The sequence below is a fragment of the Scomber scombrus genome, chromosome 10, assembly GCF_963691925.1.
Source record: "Scomber scombrus chromosome 10, fScoSco1.1, whole genome shotgun sequence".
Taxonomy (NCBI): Eukaryota; Metazoa; Chordata; class Actinopteri; order Scombriformes; family Scombridae; genus Scomber; species Scomber scombrus.
The window spans coordinates 31,283,108-31,304,733 of NC_084979.1; the positions used below are offsets into that span (position 1 = coordinate 31,283,108).

At 39.1% G+C, this 21,626-nt stretch overlaps 2 protein-coding genes across 5 annotated transcripts in view; both read left to right on the forward strand.

Moving 5' to 3' along the window:
• otud5a (OTU deubiquitinase 5a) overlaps positions 1 to 12,189 on the forward strand; it is a 39,851-nt gene extending 27,662 nt beyond the window's left edge. For 2 of the 3 annotated variants that reach the window (XM_062427521.1, XM_062427522.1), the window contains exons 6-9: positions 303 to 488; positions 1,292 to 1,496; positions 2,908 to 2,979; positions 8,894 to 12,189. In XM_062427521.1, the coding sequence (XP_062283505.1) occupies positions 303 to 488; positions 1,292 to 1,496; positions 2,908 to 2,979; positions 8,894 to 9,027 (597 nt within the window). In that variant the 3' untranslated portion in view covers positions 9,028 to 12,189. The remainder of the gene's footprint in view (positions 1 to 302; positions 489 to 1,291; positions 1,497 to 2,907; positions 2,980 to 8,893) is intronic. The other variant, XM_062427523.1, reaches the window with a different exon arrangement.
• A 2,013-nt stretch (positions 12,190 to 14,202) lies between these two features.
• pim2 (Pim-2 proto-oncogene, serine/threonine kinase) lies at positions 14,203 to 20,339 on the forward strand. 2 transcript variants are annotated; one of them, XM_062427500.1, is made up of 7 exons: positions 14,203 to 14,514; positions 16,210 to 16,310; positions 16,548 to 16,598; positions 17,652 to 17,860; positions 17,954 to 18,123; positions 18,247 to 18,423; positions 18,534 to 20,339. In XM_062427500.1, exons 1-7 carry the CDS (start codon positions 14,454 to 14,456, stop codon positions 18,692 to 18,694), a joined length of 930 nt encoding a protein of 309 aa, XP_062283484.1. In that variant the 5' UTR covers positions 14,203 to 14,453; the 3' UTR covers positions 18,695 to 20,339. The 2 variants fall into 2 exon arrangements, with proteins under 2 accessions (XP_062283484.1, XP_062283483.1); XM_062427499.1 differs by having other exon boundaries at positions 17,652 to 18,123.
• Positions 20,340 to 21,626: the final 1,287 nt, after the last annotated feature.

Consider the following 21,626-nt stretch of genomic DNA (forward strand, 5'->3'; position numbering starts at 1 on the left):
AGATATGTAGATACACACACACACACACACACACAGATACACACAGATACAAACACACACACACACACATACACACTAACACATATACACACAGATATATAGATACACACACACAGATACACACATATATATACTTACACACACACTAACACAAAGATACACATACTAACACATATACACACGCACACACATATACACTCACACACACATATATACACACACAGATACACACACACACACATATATACACACACGCATACAGACCAGTTAAACCAATACATCCCCCCCCCCCCCCCCTCCAGTACGCAGAGCAGACTCTGATGAAGTCGGCCATCAAGACGTCGGAGGAGTCGTGGATCGAGCAGCAGATGTTGGAGGACAAGAAGAGAGCGACAGACTGGGAGGCCACCAACGAGGCCATCGAGGAGCAGGTGGCCCGAGAGTCGTACCTGCAGTGGCTCCAGGACCAGGAGAAGCAGGGCAAACAGGTACGGGGAGGGGGGGTCAAAAGTTCAGAACATAAAGAGTCATAATTGATCCTGTCAGCAGTTTTACAGACGTCTCTTTTATAATGGTGGTCTATGGAGACAATGCTGTTTGGGCTGCAGCTGCAATACCACGAGTGACCACTGGGAGAAATCAGCTGATAGACTGAGCTGCAGCATCCATGGGCACAAATACAGTGTAAAGAACTCAAAACGTGTCGCCATGGTTACTGAATTTACTCAAAAATGACCCATAAATTAAAAGTAAATTGATTCGAGCTGCAGATTATACAGTCAGTTTTATCTTCTGAACGACGTAAGCACACATGACCAAATCTTAAACTCTGTGATGGACCATTTCTCAATGAAATGCACCATGGGAGTTGTAGTTAACCTCTACTGTGTGACAGCTGAGAGAGAGACTGGGGGACAACATGCAGATAAATACACATCACAGACCGGCTAAAGGTGGTTAGTCATGGAAAAACAAAGCACCAGTCCTGTGTTGTTTTGTATTTTTTGTCTTTTGGTTTCTCAAAAACACCGACAGAGTGATGAGTCTGTCTGTGTTTAAACATCTGCGTCATTAGTTAAAGTTATTTTTGATGATTTGAATCCACACAGCAGCACTGAGAGTCCTGACTGTTAGAGTCAGCAAATAAGAGTCACATGTCGACAACTTTTTAATCAGAACCTGAAACATGTTTTTATAGTGTGACATTAACATTGTGTGTGTGTGTGTGTGTGTGTGTGTGTGTGTGTGTGTGTGTGTGTGTGTGTGTGTGTTTGTATGTGTGTGTTTCCAGCCCCGTAAGGCGAGCGCCACCTGCAGCTCGGCGACGGCAGCGGCCTCCAGCGGACTGGACGACTGGAGCGCCCGGTCGCCGCGGCAACGCGACTCAGACCCCTCCCACTCAGACCTCACAGCCGCCCCTGCGACCAACAACAAGCCCCCCTCCCCTGCCGGAGCCGCCCTCATCCTGAGCAAACCCCCCTCCCCCTGCGCACCAGGTAACGCAGGCACACACACACCTGCATATCTGTACTTATGAGGACCTTCACTCTTATTTAAACTTTAACTGAACCATGAAGCCTAGTCTGGACCCTCAATCTGCCCTCTCAGATGCATGTGTGGAGTTTAAGATGTCCTCACTTAAAAAAAGATAAATAAAAAAATAAAAAATATACAGCTCAAATTGGTCCTCACAATGATAGACCAACAAGAACACACACACACCTGCATATCTGTACTTGTGAGGACTCTCGCTCATATTTTAACTTTAACTGAACCAGGCAACAAAGTCTGAATCCTCAAACTGTCCTCTAAAGTGTGATAGTTAAAATGTCCTCACTTAAATATATATATACTAATCAATTTGGTCCTCACAAAGATAGAACAACAGGAACACACACACACACACCTGGCTTTATTTTTAAACTTTTACCAGAGGTGTGACAGCAGAGGTATGACAGGAAATGAGAGGAGAGAAAGTGGAGTATGACATCAGTAAAGGTTGCAGAGTCCCGCTCACAGAGAGCGTAAAGGACAGTACGACCTGCAGGGTGAGGGTCACATGACCGACGCTGGCCACCAAGCTGTCAACAGACCAGAGCAAACAAGCATGTTTATCTAATGATCAAAGCGTTTATATTTATAATGTTTTGAATCGTTCAAATCACAATTTTAGAAGTGAAAGAATAAAACGAAGCACAGCAGGTTGTTTAAAAGCTTTACTGAGTTTAGTTCTGCACTGTTTCTTTTGTGTAAATAAAGTAAATAATTAATCTAATATATGTATAATCAAATAATAAGTAGATAAGATAGGGAGACTATTTAAAAGTAGTACACTGTCTGCATCCGTCGGTCACATGACCCTCACCTGTTGTGCAGGTGACCAGGATGGGATCCCTCACTGGTTTCCCTCCTACAAACACCACCAGCTGTGATTTTAATGATTTTTTTAATCTTCTATAATTCTACCACCACGTTTTACTCAGATTTAAACATTTCCGCTCCATCTTTGCGTCTGCGTGCGGCGCTCCAGAGACTCTTAGTGCGATCATACCGCTTCTAAAAAATAAAAAACCACAGAACACACACACAGAGTTTATACTGTAACATGTTGAACCTTGGATTTTATATTTGTATTTGTAATCCATCAATTATTAAACCATATCATACAGTTTACAAAATAAACTATTCTGGACACAACACATCAGCCAGAGTCCAATATTCAAGATTATTGAGCCCAAATTTAATAGATAATAGTGTTTATATCTTTAAAAAATGTCTTACAGTCTACCATCCATCACAAATAAATGTGATATGATGAGCCAATGAGAAGACAGAATGACACAAACTCTACCTGTGTGCGTGCGTGTGTCTGTGTGCGCGTGTGTCTGTGTGCGCGCGCGTGTGTAGGTCCCAGTAATCAGTCTCGTCATCATTTGGAGTACAGAGCCATCATGCAGGAGATGTCGCCCACAGCGTTCGGTAAGACAAACACACTCGAGGAGGTGTCGTGTTTCCTTCCGGTAACATCTCTATATTACTGTATTCTGAGTTCTGATTGGCTTAAAAAAAAAAAAAAAAAATCATGTATGACACGATTAAGATGTCAACAACAATCCGACGTGTTTTTGGGGGCTGGTGTGTGTGTGTGTGTTTTTTTTTTTTTGTGCCAGATCTGTGAGGCTGAACTTATTTGTTTGTTCCTCTCTGATGAAAAGCTGTGGTTTCTGTGTTGCCGTGGTTACGCCAAGAGGCGGCAACAGCATCACCACCTCAGATGGCAGATAACACCGTGCACGTTTGCAAGAGCGGCCGCCGCCCTCACCCACGACTATTACTGCTAATACCGCTCATTACTGCTGCTATTACTGCTATTAGTGTTGCCATGGTTACTACCATTAAGGCGACTGTCAGGGGTGGAGAGTAACTAAGTACATTTACTAAAGTACTTCCATGTTATGTTGCTATATACTTCTACTCTGCTACATGTCAGAGGGTAATAGAGCTCAGTTTAATGAGATTAATATGATATCATCAATTCATTCTGATGTAGTACTGCAGGTTTATGTACTGCTGGGTAGCTTGTGTATTTCCCCAGGCGATTCAATTAGTTTAGTTTAGTTTAGTAGCTTTATTATCATTATATTGAGGGTCAGACAACAATATAATGAAATTTAGATAGCACTCCCTGAGCCATAACAACATTAAAGACAATTAAAAACAACTTAAGACATAAATACAACATTAACAATCTATAAGAGCAGCAAAGTGCAATATGCAATATAAAAAGGTGCAAACAGTAGCAATTCTCATTGTAACAGAAGGCAACAAACAGTGTGTGTGTGTGTGTGTGTGTGTGTGTGTGTGTGTGTGTGTGTGTGTGTGTGTGTGTGTGTGTGTGTGTGTGTGTGTGTGTGTGTGTGTGTGTGGGATGAGGGGATCAGGCCGTGTTCATTAGTTTAACAGCTTGGGGGGAAGAAGCTGTTTTTCAGTCTTGTAGTGTGTGACTGAATTGTCCTGTATCGCCTGCCAGAGGGAAGCAGTTGGAAGTGGTGGTGGCCAGGATGTGTTGGGTCATGAATGATATTTAAGGCCCTGACAGCGGGCTTGGTGAAAGTCCCCAATTGCAGGAAGCTGGGTCCAATAATAATCATGCATAATGATGCTTTTAATACTTTAAACAAGACATATTCTGTACATCTCCTGCTTTGTATTAATATTCTGTGTCTCTACTGGAATATCTTTACATGATTTCCAGAGAAAAAGTGCAACAGTTAGTAGTAGTTGGACTATATCAGCAGCTTTTAGGGTCTTTATTTTAGTAAAAGAACCAAAACAACAATGTAAAAATACTCTGTTACAAGTAAAAGTCCTGCATGAAAAATCCTTATTATTATCAGCTTCATGTAGTTTAAATAACTCATATTATATATAATAACTCATATTATATATAATAACTCATATTCTTTTACATATTTCCAGCTTCTATATTAATATTCTGAGTCTGTACTGGAATAAAAACTCCTTATTTATCTTCTACTGGTCCTTTATGCAGCCGCTCAGTTCAGCCTCTGTCTCAAACAGGCCGTTTTAGCTCCTCTATCTTTAAGACCACCCCCTTCCTCCTCCTGGTGAGCCCACTCTGCTCTGATTGGTCGGCTTACTCAAAACCAAAACCATAAAACGAACGAAACGTCAACTTCTCAAATAGATCCTATAAAAGCCGAAAACCAAAATACGAGACTGGACAACTTGAACAACGCATGGTAAACACCGTAGGAACCTCCTTAGCAACCAAGGCCATTTAAGTGACGAGCCGACATCGCAAACTACGTTAACTAACTATAGTAGCAGGATTTCACTTCTTTTTCTCCTTCTTTACTCCAAATGTTCAACTTCTCAAATCACATCCGTACATGTTGGAGCTGAATCACATCTGAGATGAGATGAGAGTGGAGACACCTTAGCAACCGCCTTAGCAACCACGGAACACAGCCCTTAGCAACCACGGAACACAGCCATTAGCAACCACGGAACACAGCCCTTAGCAACCACCTTAGCAACCAAGTTTACAGAATGGAAGCATGTTGATGGACATGTGATGAAATAAATAGGAATGAAGCATCGGAGCAGATGAATCCTCGACTTCGTCTTACAGGCAGCATTTCTACATAAATTCACCTCAAGTTTTAAAACTGATCATGTTTAACATCAAGGTTCAAGGTTTGTTTATTGTCATTGAAAAACAAGCTTCTAAAATAACTTAATAATACAGTATGTGTCCATAGCAGCAGTTAATTGAGGTCCAGGTAATGTGATAGGGAGTTTAACTATTCACTAAAAGCTGAATATGTTCCCTTTAAAATAATAACACTACACAGAATAGAAGTATTATTCAAATCTATAATAGATGTTAAACTCAGACATATTATAAAGGCAGAGACTCCGGTGCACAGATGTATTTAATGAGATATCATCGAGGTAAATATAGAAATGGATGAATGGTGACATTAATAGAAGGTGATGTACTCTCCCTGCTGCCGTCAGCTGACAGTCACTTTCTGTTGTTTACAGTCAAAACTCAACCTGAGTCAACAGGAAGCAGCAGAGCAGAGCAGGGCGTGTGTGTTACTCTGTGTGTGTTACTGTGTGTGTGTGTGTGTGTGTAGAGTTATCTGAGGTGAAGCACAGGCTGGTGTCACCCTGCGAAAACAGCCTCAGTGTTTTTCTCTATCTAACAGCTGAGACTCTTTTTTTATCAGATGTTTTTTCGACTGGTCTGTGAACAACTGGAGTTATTTTATCAGAGAACAGGACAGTTTTAACCCTGACCAAGACGTCTCTCATCTGTTTGTCTGTTTACGCCTCATTAAGAATAGGATTTCTCTGGACTTAATCGCGAGTCTTTACTCAGAACTCATTTACATTATCGCTTCTCATCACTCCTGCAGCTTTTCTTGTAGCTCTTATTGTTTATTTGGATTCCTGTTAGTTGTTAGTAGTTATTTATCTCACAGTACATGCAGTAAACAACGCACTACGTCCAACAATAAAACCACAGTAAGAATAACAAGAAAATAACTCAATTTAAAAGAATTCGATAGTCGGTTCTTCTAAACATGCACATTGCAACTAGATGATAGATAATATAAACAGGTTTATTTATTGATTTCTGCATGCATGTCTTAAAGAATGACATCTTCAGCTGCTGCTTTAAACTTTTATTATATAAATTCTTGAGATATAAACAGTTTAAATATGCAATGATTTAACTGAGAGTCTTAAATAACATGTAATAATATATTGCATTGAGCCGCTGATTAATACCTGGAGTCCAAAAGTGTCCAAATCATAATTGTAAGTGAGGAAACTTTATTGATCCCCCTAGAGGGGAAGTTCAAAATTGACACAACAGTGATAACTGAACATGCTGAGTGGTGGAAGAGGGGTCTCAATATTAAGCTAATTATTGTTTAAAGTTAAATTTTATGATGAGCAGGACAGAACGTGTGTCCGTACTGCAGCTATAAACTAAACAGTGAATACAGGTAAAGTAGTGGGAAAAAAATCATGTTTTATGGCTTTAAAATAAGATCAAATAAACAGAAACAAGTCAATCCATCTTTATTTATATAGCGTCAAATCACAACAAGAGTCATCTCAAGTCACTTTACACACAGAGCAGGTCTACAGCTGATCTTTAATTGAATTTAAAGTGAGCCAACATTCCCACATGAGCAGCACTTGGCAACAGAAGCAAAGAAAAACTCCCTTTTTAACGGGAAGAAACCTGAGGAAAGAAAGAGAGAAGGAGAAATAAAGAGGAGAGAGAGAGAAAAAGAGAGAGAGAAGCACTTTGATAATCAACATTGAAAGTAGTCGGTCTGTGACTGTGAGAGGAGAGAGAACTACGGGGAGACGTTTAAGTCAGTGAATGCATTAATAACACATGAATGGAAATGAATAGAGATAGAAAACAATCTTTATTTACTATGTAGTACCTGTACGCCTTACATCTCAAACTAAACTAATACAAAATGGGCTTTTCATATAATAAACAAACTCAGAAACCAAATGCTACTTTAATGTTTTGCACATTTGCTCTTTAATGCTAATAAATAAGAGCAGAGTGAGATAAAAGATCCAATAATTAAAGGGATAATTTGTCTCTGAGCTTAGTGAAACTGGACATTTTTCCTTTCTTTTCATCTTTATATCTGTTGTTCTTTCCCAACATGTCGTTCTCTCTTTCTTTCCTGCGCTTATTAAAGGAAAGGGTTAAATCAACAGTCAGGAGATCAAGTAAACATCCAACCTGTTTTCCTCTCTGTAATCATTCCTCCTGTTCATAGCGACCATTAAAGCACCTACACATGCTGATCTTTGCCTCCTTTATCTCTGTTTTCAGTAACAGGTTTGTTTTTACCGTGTGTGTGTTGACGTACAGCTGACACCTGATTTTAGGAACATTTCCAGTTTACACGTAAAAAAACCTGAGTAGAAGAATTTATGTCTTTCACAGAATTTATGACACAACTCGACATCCTTTTAGGTCACACAGTCGACCGTTTTAAACACACCTCCACATTCACCCGAATTCAATTAGAAAGTGTGTCCAAACTGTGTAAGAGGCGCTGCGTGACTCAAAGGAGGCCGAGTTGCGACACAAATTCTTTGAACCGAAGTCTCTTCCTTCCTTTTTTTTTCTGCTTCCTGGTAACTGTGTCACTCACATCTGAAGACACACACACTAGATACACGTAGTCTTAGTTACAGCGTGATTTCCCATTATCATCATATCATTGTGTCTGGTGTGTGCATCATAAAGAAAACCTTCATAGATCTGCTTAAATCACCAAAAACAAAGAGAAGGATGCTCTTAAAGTGCAGAGGTTGCTGAAGAATCATCAGAACAGGAGCTGCTAACAGCTGATTCACAGGATTATTAATGGAGACTGTTTGTTTAAATATGAACACTGTACACAGCGGACACACTGAATCCATGGCAATGTTATGCTTCCCCTTCACATCCCTAATAGTAATATGGGAACTGCTGAAATTGTGATTATAAATGATTATTTCCCTTATTCAAAGGAGCTTTCAGTTTTTATTTTATTTATTTGTTATTCAGCAGAAAATCTGAACAAACAACTCTCAGATTTAGCTGAATTAGTTTATTTATGTAACAGCTCGTCCGGTCATAACTGCTTTTTATTGGACGATATATTGTCTCAGAAATAAACACGATAAACAATATTATTATCATTTTATACAACTGATATAATGATAATAGTCCATATAATGACATGATGATGCTGATAATTATGTTATTGTACGATAAGTTGATCATTATTAACAGAAGATTAGTGCTTTCAGTCATTTTTTTAAGCATAAATGTCAAATATTTGATGTTTCCAGCTTCTCAAACATGACAATTTACAGTTTTTCATTATAATAAATGACAGTTAATAGATTTATCTTTTGGTTTTGGGCAGTCAGAAAAACATACAAACTCATTATCATTATTTTTTTAACCATTTAACAGATAAAGTAACCGTCTGATTAACTGATAATGATAATAACAGCTGTTTGCAGCCCTGCTCATAAATGAAACTCTTCATGTGTGTAAAACAGAAACTCAGTCATCAGGTTTTAAGGTGCAGTTTCCTCCAAGTTATTCATTACATTGCATATTTGTTATTATTAGTTAAGGAGTATTTCCTTATTCCTCATAAGTGAGACAAGTAACAAAAAGCATGAATATATCTTAATATAGTCTTAATATTTCTCTCCTCTGTCCAGTTGATTTAAAGAGTTGTTAGTTGTGATGAAGATATATGTGTGTCTATAACTTGTTTTCTTTGTGTGTGTGTGTGTGTGTGTGTGTGTGTCTCAGGTCTGACAGACTGGGAGGACGATGAGATCTTGGCGTCGGTACTGGCCGTCTCCCAGCAGGAGTACATGGACAGCATGAAACACCAGAGCACCGCCATGCATCGAGAGCGAGAGCCGTCGCCCGACAGCAGCTGATAGCCGGCCGACACACACACACACACACACATAAACATACACGCACACACACACATACACACACACGCACAACAATGACCTTTGACCCCCCTCTCACCCCACCCCCAACCTGCCCCCCCCCCACTTCTAGAAGGAGATCGACCAGGGAAAAAAAAAAAACACAAAACAAAGAGATGCACACTCGTTTCTTTTTCTCCAGACTGTTTCACGTTTCAACTCATCCGCTCATCCGTCTCCGCTCATTCTGTCGTCTCCTCTTCCCTCCTTCTTCTCCTTTTCTTCACCTCCATAACAACCCCCCCCCCACCCCACCCTCTTCCAGCCAGCAGTGCCCCCCCCTCCACCTCCACCTTCTTTCATGTCCTGGTTACCACTCAGATGGAGCTTGGTCTTAACGCTGATTCGGGATCAGTTTATACTCTTTTTCTTTTTTTTAAACATCGTATTTGGCAGCTTTTTCACCACGCTACACTGACACATGAGACCTTCAGTCCTAGCTAACGACGACGGCACCTCTACTGCACATGTGCAAAAAAAACAACGATACCCCTTCTTTTTTTAAAACACGAGTCGCCAGCCAGTGAGCGAGGAAGAACCATCTGCACCATCTTTGATTTTTAAATGGTTTGTCATGAGTTTTTAATTTGAAGAGACTGAATTCTTGAAGTTGCTAATATGATAGCGTACCATTGGATTGGGTGGATTTGTGTTTTTTCTTCCCCGTTAACAAATAAAATGGCGTGGAGATTCACGATGTATTGTGTCGTCACGGAGACTCTGAATCAGCAGTTTCAGAAGCTAATGTCTCACAGTTGTTTAAAACACAACAGAGGCGCCAGCAAGACTTATCTTTCTATAATTTTTGTGGATTTGCACCTGTGCAGTAAAGCTACGCCTTACTTATCGTTAAGTGCGACAAAAAGGGCTCGAGCTGACAGGGGACAGCAGTCGGGACGAGATAAACCACTACAGAGAAACACCTAGCGTTACGCGGTTAGCTCGCTGGCTAATTATGATTATTATTATTATAATTATTATTATTAATAATCAGGCTTGCATTATAACTACAAACACAGTGGCTAGCTGTAGCACACGACTAGCTGTCTCAATCTAGTGGAAGTCAGAAGAAGTTAGTAAATATCGCTTCAAAACATGCTTTACTTAACTTGTTAGCTAGCTAGCAAACACGACAAAAACAAGAGCAATTGTTACACAGTTAAAAAAAAAGAAGGTCAGAGCCACTTTTAAACCAAACTTTTTAAACCACTGTGGTAGACGTCAGATTAGCTTGGTAACAGAATAGACATATAAAGTCAACGCTTTAATTAATAGTTAATAGGAACGATATTCGCTAACTAGCTGCTAATCTGCTATCAGATTACTTTGGCCCAGAGTCAAAGTAAGAGAAAACAAAGGGAACGTAAAATAGTGACAGTAAATATTTAATCGTGGGCTTCAAGTAACAACTGAGTTAAATTTTTATTTTATTTCTTCTTGGTGAGCTGACGAAAATTAGCATTCCGATTAGTGAAATTTACTTGGAATTCATGAGGGAATAAAGTTTAATATATACACGTAAAATAAATAAATTTACCTCGAGACCACTGAGGATTTGTTTTAACGTAGCCTGAGATTAGCATTAGCATTAGCTCTTAAGTTAGCCATCACCTGAAGTCTTATTTGGGTTTTAAAACATTTGGTGAGCTAGCTCGGTGGCTATTGGGGCCATTGTTTTCAATGAGGAATGCTAATTGGATTGGAACAAGAAAGATTAGGTAGGAGACGATAGCAAGCTATCACCTGAAGTCTTACTATGTTTTGTAGCTAGTTAGCTAACAGGCTAACTAGCAAAGATGTCCCCCTCCCCCCGACCGCGTTTTGTTTTTTTTCATCACACCTGCATTCTGCAAAAAACCCACCCCCATTCTACCTCTGATTGGCCTGTAACCTAACAGACAGATCTACGCAGAATGCAGGTAGGGTGAAAAAAATAAGACCCCATTTTATGACTATGAGGCAAGTTTTCACCTGAACCCACCCGTATTCTGCAAATATCCACCCGTATTCTGTAAAGACCCCCCCCCCCCTGCACCTGTATTCTGCAAAGATCCCACTCGTATTCTGCAAATATCCACCCGTATTCTGTAAAGACCCCCCCCCCGCACCTGTATTCTGTAAAGATCCCACCCGCTTTCTGCAAAGATCCACCCGTATTCTGCACATTTTCTGATTGGCTCTGACTCTGATATTCTCAACCTAATAACTCTAAACCATCTCAGTCCTCATGCCTGAAGCTAACCAGGCTAACCAACTGGGGTAACAGGTACTAGCCAATCAGAGGCAGAGTAGGGCAGGTGTTCGCAGAATGCAGGTGGGGAAATAATAATGTCCCCATGTTATGAGGATAATATCATGAGCATTCTGTTAGAGAGAAAGAGAAAGCTTTCACATGTACTTCAAAGCTAGTTTCTCTTAACATTACGTGCTACCGCTCCCACCGGCCATTTTTTGCGAGGAACGCTAATCAGAAACGAAAATCGGACTCCTGCAGGCAACGTTAGCGTGTTCTTTAGCGAGCGAGCTATCACCTGAAGTCTTACTATGTTTTGTTTTTTTTAAAGCTAGTTTCCTGTGGTTTCCGGGTTTCTAACACCGCTAACAAAGCCCCATTATTGTTAGCTCAGCTGCCGATAGCAACAGCTCCGCACCGGCAGCCATTTTGTGTCTGCGGACGCACTTCACTTTTTCTATCATTAGCTGGGAAATAAATACGCCTCGTCATCATCCAGCAGTGACTTCACAGTTTGTAACCGCCTCCATCTTTTTTCTCCCTTTTCTCCTCCACTTCTTCCTCCTCTCCCCCCCCCACATACACATATACCCCCACATACCCCCCCCCCCAACCTCCATCATCGACATCATCATCATCATCGGACTTATTTAGCTGCATGTTTAATTGACCACGACCAATATCATAGAGAAAAAGCGACAAATAAAAAAAAATAATAAAAAAAAAGGAGAGAAAAAAAATAGAGAATTGTCATACTTATCCTCTTAATGATTGATTATTGTTGTTATTATTAATAATATAAGTTTGTTTTATTTTATTTTCTTGTTTGGGATGAAAATACCTTTTTTTCTTGGAATAAAAAGAGGAAAATGTTTCTGAAAAAAAATGTTTGGGAGATTTTTTTTTAAACTTTTCTGCACACAAACACACTTTCATCTATGTGTATTAATATTTTATTTTTTTGTGTTATTTTTCTTTTTTTCCTCTATGTCCTCCATCCTTCATTAACCCTTTGTAGGTCACACCATGAGAGTGCTATTTAAAAAAAAACAACATTTATTTGCTTTTCCTTCCTCTTTGTTGCCATGACAACATAAAACATGGATTATTTTCCCTCATTGAGCCTACATGTGATGTTTTACAGACCTCTACAGACCTCATTCACACTTCATTGATTCTAAACTTTTATTAAAAACATGTTACAGACTCATTCTGTTCGTGTACAAGATGAAAAAAATGAAACTCAACTTCAAAAATGTCTCCAGCAGGATCTCTGATGTCAGCAGTGATTTGTGTTATTCTTCGTTTATACACTAAAGCACAACCTGTATCTATAGCAACCATAGAACAACTTGTATCTATAGCAACCATAACACAATCTGATGGTGTGTCTGTGCATTACATACCTCATGCAAGTGCTAAAGATTGACCTAAAAGTTAAATGGGTTCAATAGATTTATATTTTTGAGCAGATATCATGACATAAAGTGACCTCTACCAAACGGCTGAGCAGGCCTACAAAGGGTTAAAGGAAACGTTCCCAGTGTTTCTAATAAACCAGCAGTCAGGTGTCCGTATGAACAGAGGTTTTCCGCATTGTAATCATTCCTCCTGTTCATACTGACGATTAAAAGGAGGAATGATCACAGCAAGAAAAACAGGTTTCAGTGTTGATTTGAACTCCGGACTCAAAATAATCCTTCTCATTCCTTTCTTCTCTTTCCTCTTCTCCTCTCACTTCCTTCCATCTACATCCTTTTTTTCCTCTGTTCTTCATTGACTTAACTCCACTCTTTGCTTTCTATCTTTATCCTTCCTCTTTGCCGCTATATCCTCTTCTTTCTTTCTTTTAAAATATAAAATAACTATAAAGTATGAAGTACTGACTCCTGTTTACTCCTTTAAATGAAGCTACAGTATGCATATATTTACTTTATGTCATTTTATGTAATTTAATGTTTGTATTCAGATGATGGGTATTGAAAGTACTCAGTTGGCATTAGTATTACTTTAAGGCAGAGGTGTCCAAACTCTTCCATAAAGGGCCGTAATGTGGCTGTAGATTTTAGGCATGACTCATTTAATCAGCTGATCTCAGTCCTCAGACAGTTGATGTTGCTCCTGATTGGTTGGAACTAAATCCTGCAGGCACATTAAGGCCCTTTATGGAATAGTTTGGACATGGCTGCTTTAAGGGTACTTAGATGGTACTCAGCCCTGTTTATTAACAAAATAACATAGAAAAGCTTGGACATCATACCTTTAAAAATATACTCTTTTTTTTTTTTTTTTACAAAATGTTCTAGAAAGGGGAACTCACGTCTAACAGTTTCTCCTAAATGATAATATAGAACATGAGAGAAACATGACCTTTTATACACACACACACACACACACACACACACACATATATAGGCTATATATTTATGTGTCAGAGGAAGTTTCCAGAAAGCTGACTTATTAGAAGGCTGACTTGAAGTTGCAGCTTGTGGTGTTAGTTTTACATCCTCTGGACCTCAGAGAGCAGAGAGCAGAGTTTCTGTCATACTGAAAGAAGCCAGAGAGCGAGCAACGTGTAGAGGAACCGTTGGGCTGTGCAGGCCACGCTGTGTGTGTGTGTGTGTGTGTGTGCGTGTGCTTCTGACTCTGTGTGTGTGTGTGTGTGTGTGCGTGTGAGCTTTGAGGGGAAATCGCTTCCTCTTTACTTTCAACGCCGGCGCGCGCTCGGGGTCGTTGCGCTAAATTTGTCTTCAATCTGATTGGTCGGTCGGTTCAAAACATTGAGCACACGTCTCGGCGCTGATTGGACAACGTGACCAAGTGGCTCGATATATAAGCGAGAGACAACAGCGTAGTGGGACAGAGAAGGCGGTGACGGAGAACAATTGTCTCCTTACACTCTCCGTATTAATCACTATATACAACTTTTTGAGCCGTTTTAAGCATCAGAAAATAACTTTAAAGTAATTTTCTTTGCCGAAATTGGATTTATCAAGTGTAACACGGGAAGGAGACGGGAAGAAAAACGGCAGCATCAACCGGTTTAAGACGGAAAAAACTTTTTAACACCGAAACAGAGAGGAATTCACAAGCATGGATTGTATCAGCTGCAACTGAACTCAAAGCTTCCCGAAACATGTTGGACAAAAGGTCCGTGGAGCTTCACCTGGAGGAGGAGGAGATCAGAGGGAAACACGGTGAGAAGAATAAAACAAGCACACGTGGTTTCATGTTAAATAAAGCCGGATAATGTCCCGTTTTTTGGTATTTTGCAGACATTATTTTTTAGTTAAACTACAACGAGACTACATTTTAAAAAATAAACCGTCTTTTGTGTGGCAGGTTTATATTACAGAGCCGTCTCCGTGGTTACTGGAACGTAGCTTTAACGGTTATTTTAACGTTTTTTGTTGTTTTTTTTAAAGTGACTGTTTAACATTTTTTGAATTTGAGACGTTGGTACTAGCATAACGTAACCTTAAATTAACTCGGTTAAACTACTTAAAACAGTCGTTTACAGGGAATTAAAGTGTAAATGTATATTAAAGCTGACTGGTAACTGCTAACTTTTCTAGTAGTTCAACCTCCGTTGTATAGCTAATGTCTTCAGTTAGTGAAGCAGCAACAAGGCGGCAGCATGGAGCTCAGCTGTTAATCACAACAATAACAAACAGAGCCGACACATGTTTGTTCCTCATTAAATCATTTGTGCATTAAAAATGAGTTTATATATTATAGAGCCGTCTCCATGGTTACTGGAATGTAGCTTTAACGGTTACTTTAACTTTTTTTTAAAAAGTGACTGTTTAAAAAAATTTGAATTTTTGAACGTTTATACTAACAATGACGTAACCTTTAATTATCTCGGTTAAACGATTAAAAACAGGCTTTTTTAAATTGAAATGAGTCTAAATGTATATTAGTTAGCTGAAAATATGATTTAACTGGTAACAGCTAACTTTTCTAGTAGTTTAGTTAGTTAAGCAGCAACAAGGCGGCAGCATGGAGCTCAGCTGTTAATCCCAACAATAACAAACAGACATGTTTGTTCCTCACTTCTCATTAAATCATGAGTTTATAATAATAATGGACACCTTACACACATAACAACAGTACATTAAACAATATAAATCAGGTAACATTGATGTGGAAGTGAGTGCAGTTTTGAATATATGAATGTGATTGACTACATAATGCAATAGTACAATAAATAAATACTATAACTAAAGCCACAGTGACATGTAACCCCTCCAGGGCCTTCAATTTGTGCATTAAAAATGAGTTTATATAGACTATAAATAATAATAAATATGTGTGCATGATTGGAGAGCCATCTTCTTTGGGGTTATTCAACATATCCCTAATGATTTTCTCTTAAACTTTAGTTATTTTACATCTTTTATGTTTCCAGGACAACAAAAGGAAGAGAAAATCAATTAATAATAAAGTGACAAGGAAACTGAAAAACATTGGAATTTAGATGAGTTGATGATCAACATTGTTACAGATTAAATTGAAATGTCTGTTTTGACTATAAATGCACCACAGTGACCTGGTTTTGAAATGTGCAATGACATGTGAAATCTGCTCAACACAATTATTGCTTCAACATTTCCTTCTGTTTTTTGTTTTCTCTCTGCAAGCGTCTGAACTCAGTGCACTTACCCTCTCTTTACAGAGCTTTTAACCACATTTCCTGTTCTTGGAGATGCCTCAAATGTCTGGGTTTTTTTTCTCAGTGTTTACACAGAAAAAGGGAAATAAGATAATATATCAACAATAGAAGAAGAGATAAACCTAAACATCATCCTGGTGTGTTTGATTTACAGTAAAATGTCCCAGATTGACGTCCACAGCTGATTTATATTGTGTGTTTTCTCTCTCTCTCTCAGTGAAGGAATCGTTCGACAGTCAGTATCACTGCGGTCCTCTGCTCGGCAGCGGCGGCTTCGGCTCAGTGTTTTCAGGCCAGCGGCTCTCAGATGGACTGCAGGTCAGACCACAAACCCGCATCACATGATCCGCTTTGTTGTTTTGTTTTTACTTCTGAGAATCTTACCTTGTTACTTCTGCACTGACATACATCTGATTATCCTTCACTTTTCTGTTTAAAGCATCACAACTATAATTTAATTTAACTTGTTTCAGTGAGGATTAAATCATATGACACATTTTATAGTTACTTCTACTGCGACTGCAAATTCACTCTCCTTTTTTTTTATCCATGCAGGTTGCCATTAAGCAGATTTCCAGTGACAGAGTTCAGCAGTGGGCCAGACTGGTGAGTGCTGCAACAATTCATTTAATTAGTCAAATAAAATGTCTGAAAAAGTGGGAAAATGTCCAAAGTGACGTCTTCAAATGTCTTGTTATGTCTGAAACAGTATAAAAGTCAAAGAGAAAGTTTTAATATGATATAAAATAGAAAATATGAGACACTGAAGGAGCTGACACTGATAATATTTGGAATTTTATCTTTAAAAATACTCAAAGTATCAATAAATCATTAAATGTAGTAATACTTTAGTCCACTAGTCAGTAGGAGTAGTTTTGGTCCTCCTGTCAGTCTGTGTAGAAACAGTGTGGGGGTGAGCGCCGCCCTCTGCTGGCCGCTCAGGTGGATTACACCTGTGGGCGGGGGCTGTCCTCCGGCTGCCACGGAAACCTGTGATGTCACGGTTCAGTAAATGATGCAGTAGGATTTCCCCCCTCCTCTCTCGCTCTGCATCTGACTGATTTGTTATTCATCAGAGTGTAACTGGGATCTCCCCCCAACCACAGAAACACCTGAGCCCACCTGCAGGCCGTTAGTCACCAGCCCAAAAAAACTCCCACACAGCTGAACTGGAGTTTCTGTTGAGGTTTTAGAAAAATACAGCAAAAAAAAAAAAAATAACATGAAAATTTTGAGGTTTTTTTCCCTCTGAAACAAAAAAACACCAACGTGAGTCATAACCACGTTTCCTTCTCACCTGTCAACACCAGAAGTTTCAGTGACGGTTAGAAATTATTCATCTGTACTTTTTATTTAAATATCTGTTGGAGGTCATAAACACATTATAATTAGTAAGACTGTTATAGTTTAAATGGGAATTATATCATTAGTACAAAAAAGCACTTACATTTATTTTAATTACTTTTTTGGATTGTAGCTCAGATGAAACAAGATATTTGAAGACGTCAATAATAATTCAATATTTCACTATTTTCTTCAATTTTATAAACAAATGAATCAGTTAATATAAAAATAAAACCTCATTAAATCTTGTGTTAGGTTGTGTGAATCGATGCTGACTGGACGATCATGTTAATTTGTCTTCTTCTCCTTCCTCAGCCCGGTGAGGTCAGTCCCGTTCCCATGGAGATCGTCCTGCTGCAGCGGCTGTCAGAGGTCGGAGGTCACGGCGGGGTCATCCGCATGCTGGACTGGTTCGACGTGGAGGGGCGGGGCTTCCTGCTGGTGCTGGAGCGCCCGCCGCATTGCCAGGATCTGTTTGACTTCATCACAGAGAGAGGAGCGTTGCCCGAGCAGCTAGCGCTCAGGTTGGTTTCCCTCCAACACGTTTCCACACCAGACGCTTTCCTCTCCTCCTCTGCAGGGTTTAACTCCTCCTCTTTCTGTTTCATCTCCTGCAGGTTTTTCCGTCAGATCGTGGAGGCGCTGCTGTACATGCACGATCACGGCGTCGTGCACCGAGACATCAAAGACGAGAACATCGTGGTCGACACGCGGACGCTCGACGTCAAAATCATCGACTTTGGATCCGGAGCTCCTCTCAAAGAGACCATGTACAGCGAGTTCGAAGGTACGGAGAGATAGAGAGAGAAATACTAATCTGTTTTAATTAAAATATTTAATACTGTCGACTAAACATCAGAGACATAAAACATACAGATGGAATAACTGAGCGTGTCTCTTCTGTCCTCAGGAACTCGGGTCTACAGTCCTCCGGAGTGGATCCAGTCTCAGTCGTATAAAGCCGTCTCTCTCACCGTCTGGTCTCTGGGCGTTCTGCTCTTCGACATGGTGTGCGGCGACATCCCGTTCGAGCGCGACCAGGAGATCATCGGGGCCACGCCCATCTTCACCCGACGAGTCTCTAAAGGTGAACGCCGTGTTTTTAAACACTACATAGCGTTAAGTTACTGTTTTAACACTTTATAAACATCCTGAACAACAACCTAACGTCTCCTTCCCTCTTTTTTTTAATCCCAGAATGCCAGTCTCTGATTCGCTGGTGTCTGTCTTACCGTCCCGAGGACCGTCCGACTCTAGAGGAGGTCCTGTCTCACCCCTGGATGGAGGGAGGAGAGGTGGAGGAGGAGGGAGGAGACCTGCAGGAGGACCACAGCTCGCTGCCTAGCCAGTCCCTCTAAACCCACCTGCCCCCCCCCACACAGAGAGAGACGGCACTGTGGACGCTCTCTGAGACACACTGGACATTAAAGTAGCAGCTAATAAACTACGAGAGACTTTAAAGACAGAAAAAACACATCAAAACGAACATTTAACATCTTTTTATTTATTTATTCTTTTCTTTTGGAGGAGAGGAAATGAGCGGCGGCTGAACAGAAACAGAAACAGATGGAATTTTTTTTGTCCCTGCATTAATCTGTTCCTCTTCAGCGGCCGACTCTCAGAATCTCAGATTGTCCTTGAACGCACCGTCAGCTGCATCAGCGCACGATTGTGAAATGACTCAAAGTTCTGGTTTGAAGGAAGTAAAAAATCATTTATATATTTAAAGCTGAAACATGAAGGAAGCAGCGATGGCGTCCTACAACCAAATCTATTTATTCTTTATTTGATTTCACGCTGAAGTCTTTTATCAGTTTTTTTTGTTGGAAGAAGCGACGTTAGATTTGGAGCAGATGGACTTCCTGTTTGGTTATTTATTGAGTCGAGTATTTATTATTTTTCGGGTCTTTTTGAAGATGCAGATTTTAATTTTTCTCCTTCTTTTTACAACACTGGTCGGTGCTTCTCTTACAGTTTATGTTTGGAGTCTTTCTCTGAAGTTTTCACTGATCATTTTCATACAAAGAGGCTCGAATCTGAGAGTGAAGCTGGTCCAATGATCTCACTGAAAACTCCCCAAAAATGAAATAATGCAAAGTCTCAACCTGCAGGATTTTATCACAGAGCATGAGAACAAAACAAGACAATAATTAAGTGATGATAAGATAGACACTTCAAAGTAAACCTTCTACAGTCTGAACAGGACGGAGACACATTTCTGTTAAAATATCTTAAAGGATAACATTTTGCTTTATGGCATTTTTGGGAAGCGTGCAGTTACATTACAGAATAATCAGCAGATATTTTAGTCTTATTTTTAAGCAAAAATGTCAAATGTTCCGTTTGCAGCTTCTGCAATGTGAGGATTTGCTTCTTTTCTCTTATTATGATTTTAAACTGATTATTTTTGGGGTTTTGAATCTGAAAACTTTAATTCTTCTCTGAGGTTTTATAGACAAAATGATTGAGACTGAAGCCGATAACAGGGATTATATTCTTCATAGTTTTGTCTATAAAACGTCAGAAACGAGTGAAAATGCTCCAGAACTCAGATATTTAGTTTAATGTCATATTTAACAAAGAAAAGCAGGAAGTCATCTCATTTGAGACGCTGAAACAGGCAAATATTTCTCATTATTACTTTAAAAAAGACTCAGTGGTTGCTAAGTAACCAGCATTCACTCTCTGATTCTTCATCTTACTCTAAATAATTTAATTAATATAACGAGCAGAGATCAGCTGTTAAAGTTTCAACAGTGAAAGTAAATAAAAACCAGATGTGACATTCAGGAGTTTTTCAGCTCTGAGGTCAAAGGTCAGTTTGATGTTTTTGTCATGTTGACGTTGGGATGTGACGTCACTGTAAATACTTGTGTATTGTTCAATGGTTTAAAAAGGTTATAAAGTGGTTCAGTCACTTGTTTCTGTTTATTTATATTAAATAAGAATTTATGGATCAAAGAAACTCAAAGATCCGACGTTTGAATAAAACCTTTTGGGTCACTTTTACACATTTTGTCCTTTTGTCGTTTTATTTTATTCTTTATTCTTTATTCTTTATTCTTTATTATTTTCTGTCTTTGATAAAATCAGATCAGGTTTGTTCTGTGAAATCACAACTAAAAACATCTTTAATTTAGACTACTACTACTGCTAGTACTACAAAAAGTACTACTACTACTACTACAAAAAGTACTACTACTACATAAAGTACTACTACTGCTACTAGTACTACTACTACTACTACTACTCCATAAAGTACTACTACTACTACTCCATAAAGTACTACTACTACTACTACTACTACTCCATAAAGTACTACTACTACTACTACTACTACTCCATAAAGTACTACTACTACTACTACTACTACTCCATAAAGTACTACTACTACTACTACTACTACTCCATAAAGTACTACTACTACTACTCCATAAAGTACTACTACTACTACTACTACTCCATAAAGTATTCCTCCTCCATGTGTCAGATATCATTGATGTGACTCAAACAGCTGAAGCTGAATAAAAGCTTCATAGTGTTTTACCATCAGTTAACCAGCAGGTGGCGCTATAGGCTCCTCTGACAGGTGAGGTGTTCACTGAGCAGCCAATAGGATTCATAGCAGACTCAACCTGAAGGAGAACAAGGAAGTGATTGTTGTTCTGTCAGCAGCATCAGAGAGGAGGAGAATGACAGAGGTCTCACTCTGACTCTGTATTCTGAGCTGTTCACCACTGACTGATCTCACATTATACAGCAGCTTGTTTCCCTCATGAGTTAAAATAAGTAAAGTTAAGTTAAGATTAAATAAGATAAATTAAGTTAAATTAAGATATTCCTTTATTAGTCCTATAAGTAAATGGATAGTAAAAGAAAAAAAGGAATAAAGAACAATATAGTTATAAACAGTATCAGAAAGAAGAAGGGTTTCTTATGGTTTCTTATGGATTATGGCTTTAAATTTCTTTTTACAGCAAAGTTAAGCCTAAAGCTAGAATTAAAATGAATAATAATGATAAATAAAACACACACGATACAATAAAATATTATACTTGTGTTACTTGTTGATAAATTTAACAGACTGTGTTTCTCATTTAATAATGTATCATTAAAAAATAGATTGAATTGGAAAATGTGGACCTATGTATGGAAATGCAATGCACTCACCAATAACATTATAACATAATAACCACAAATATAAGATAGTAGGTCAGTTGCCTAATTATGAAATATAACGTCAGAGATTTAACGTCATAATTTTGAGTTAATTCCTCCATTTTTTAACAT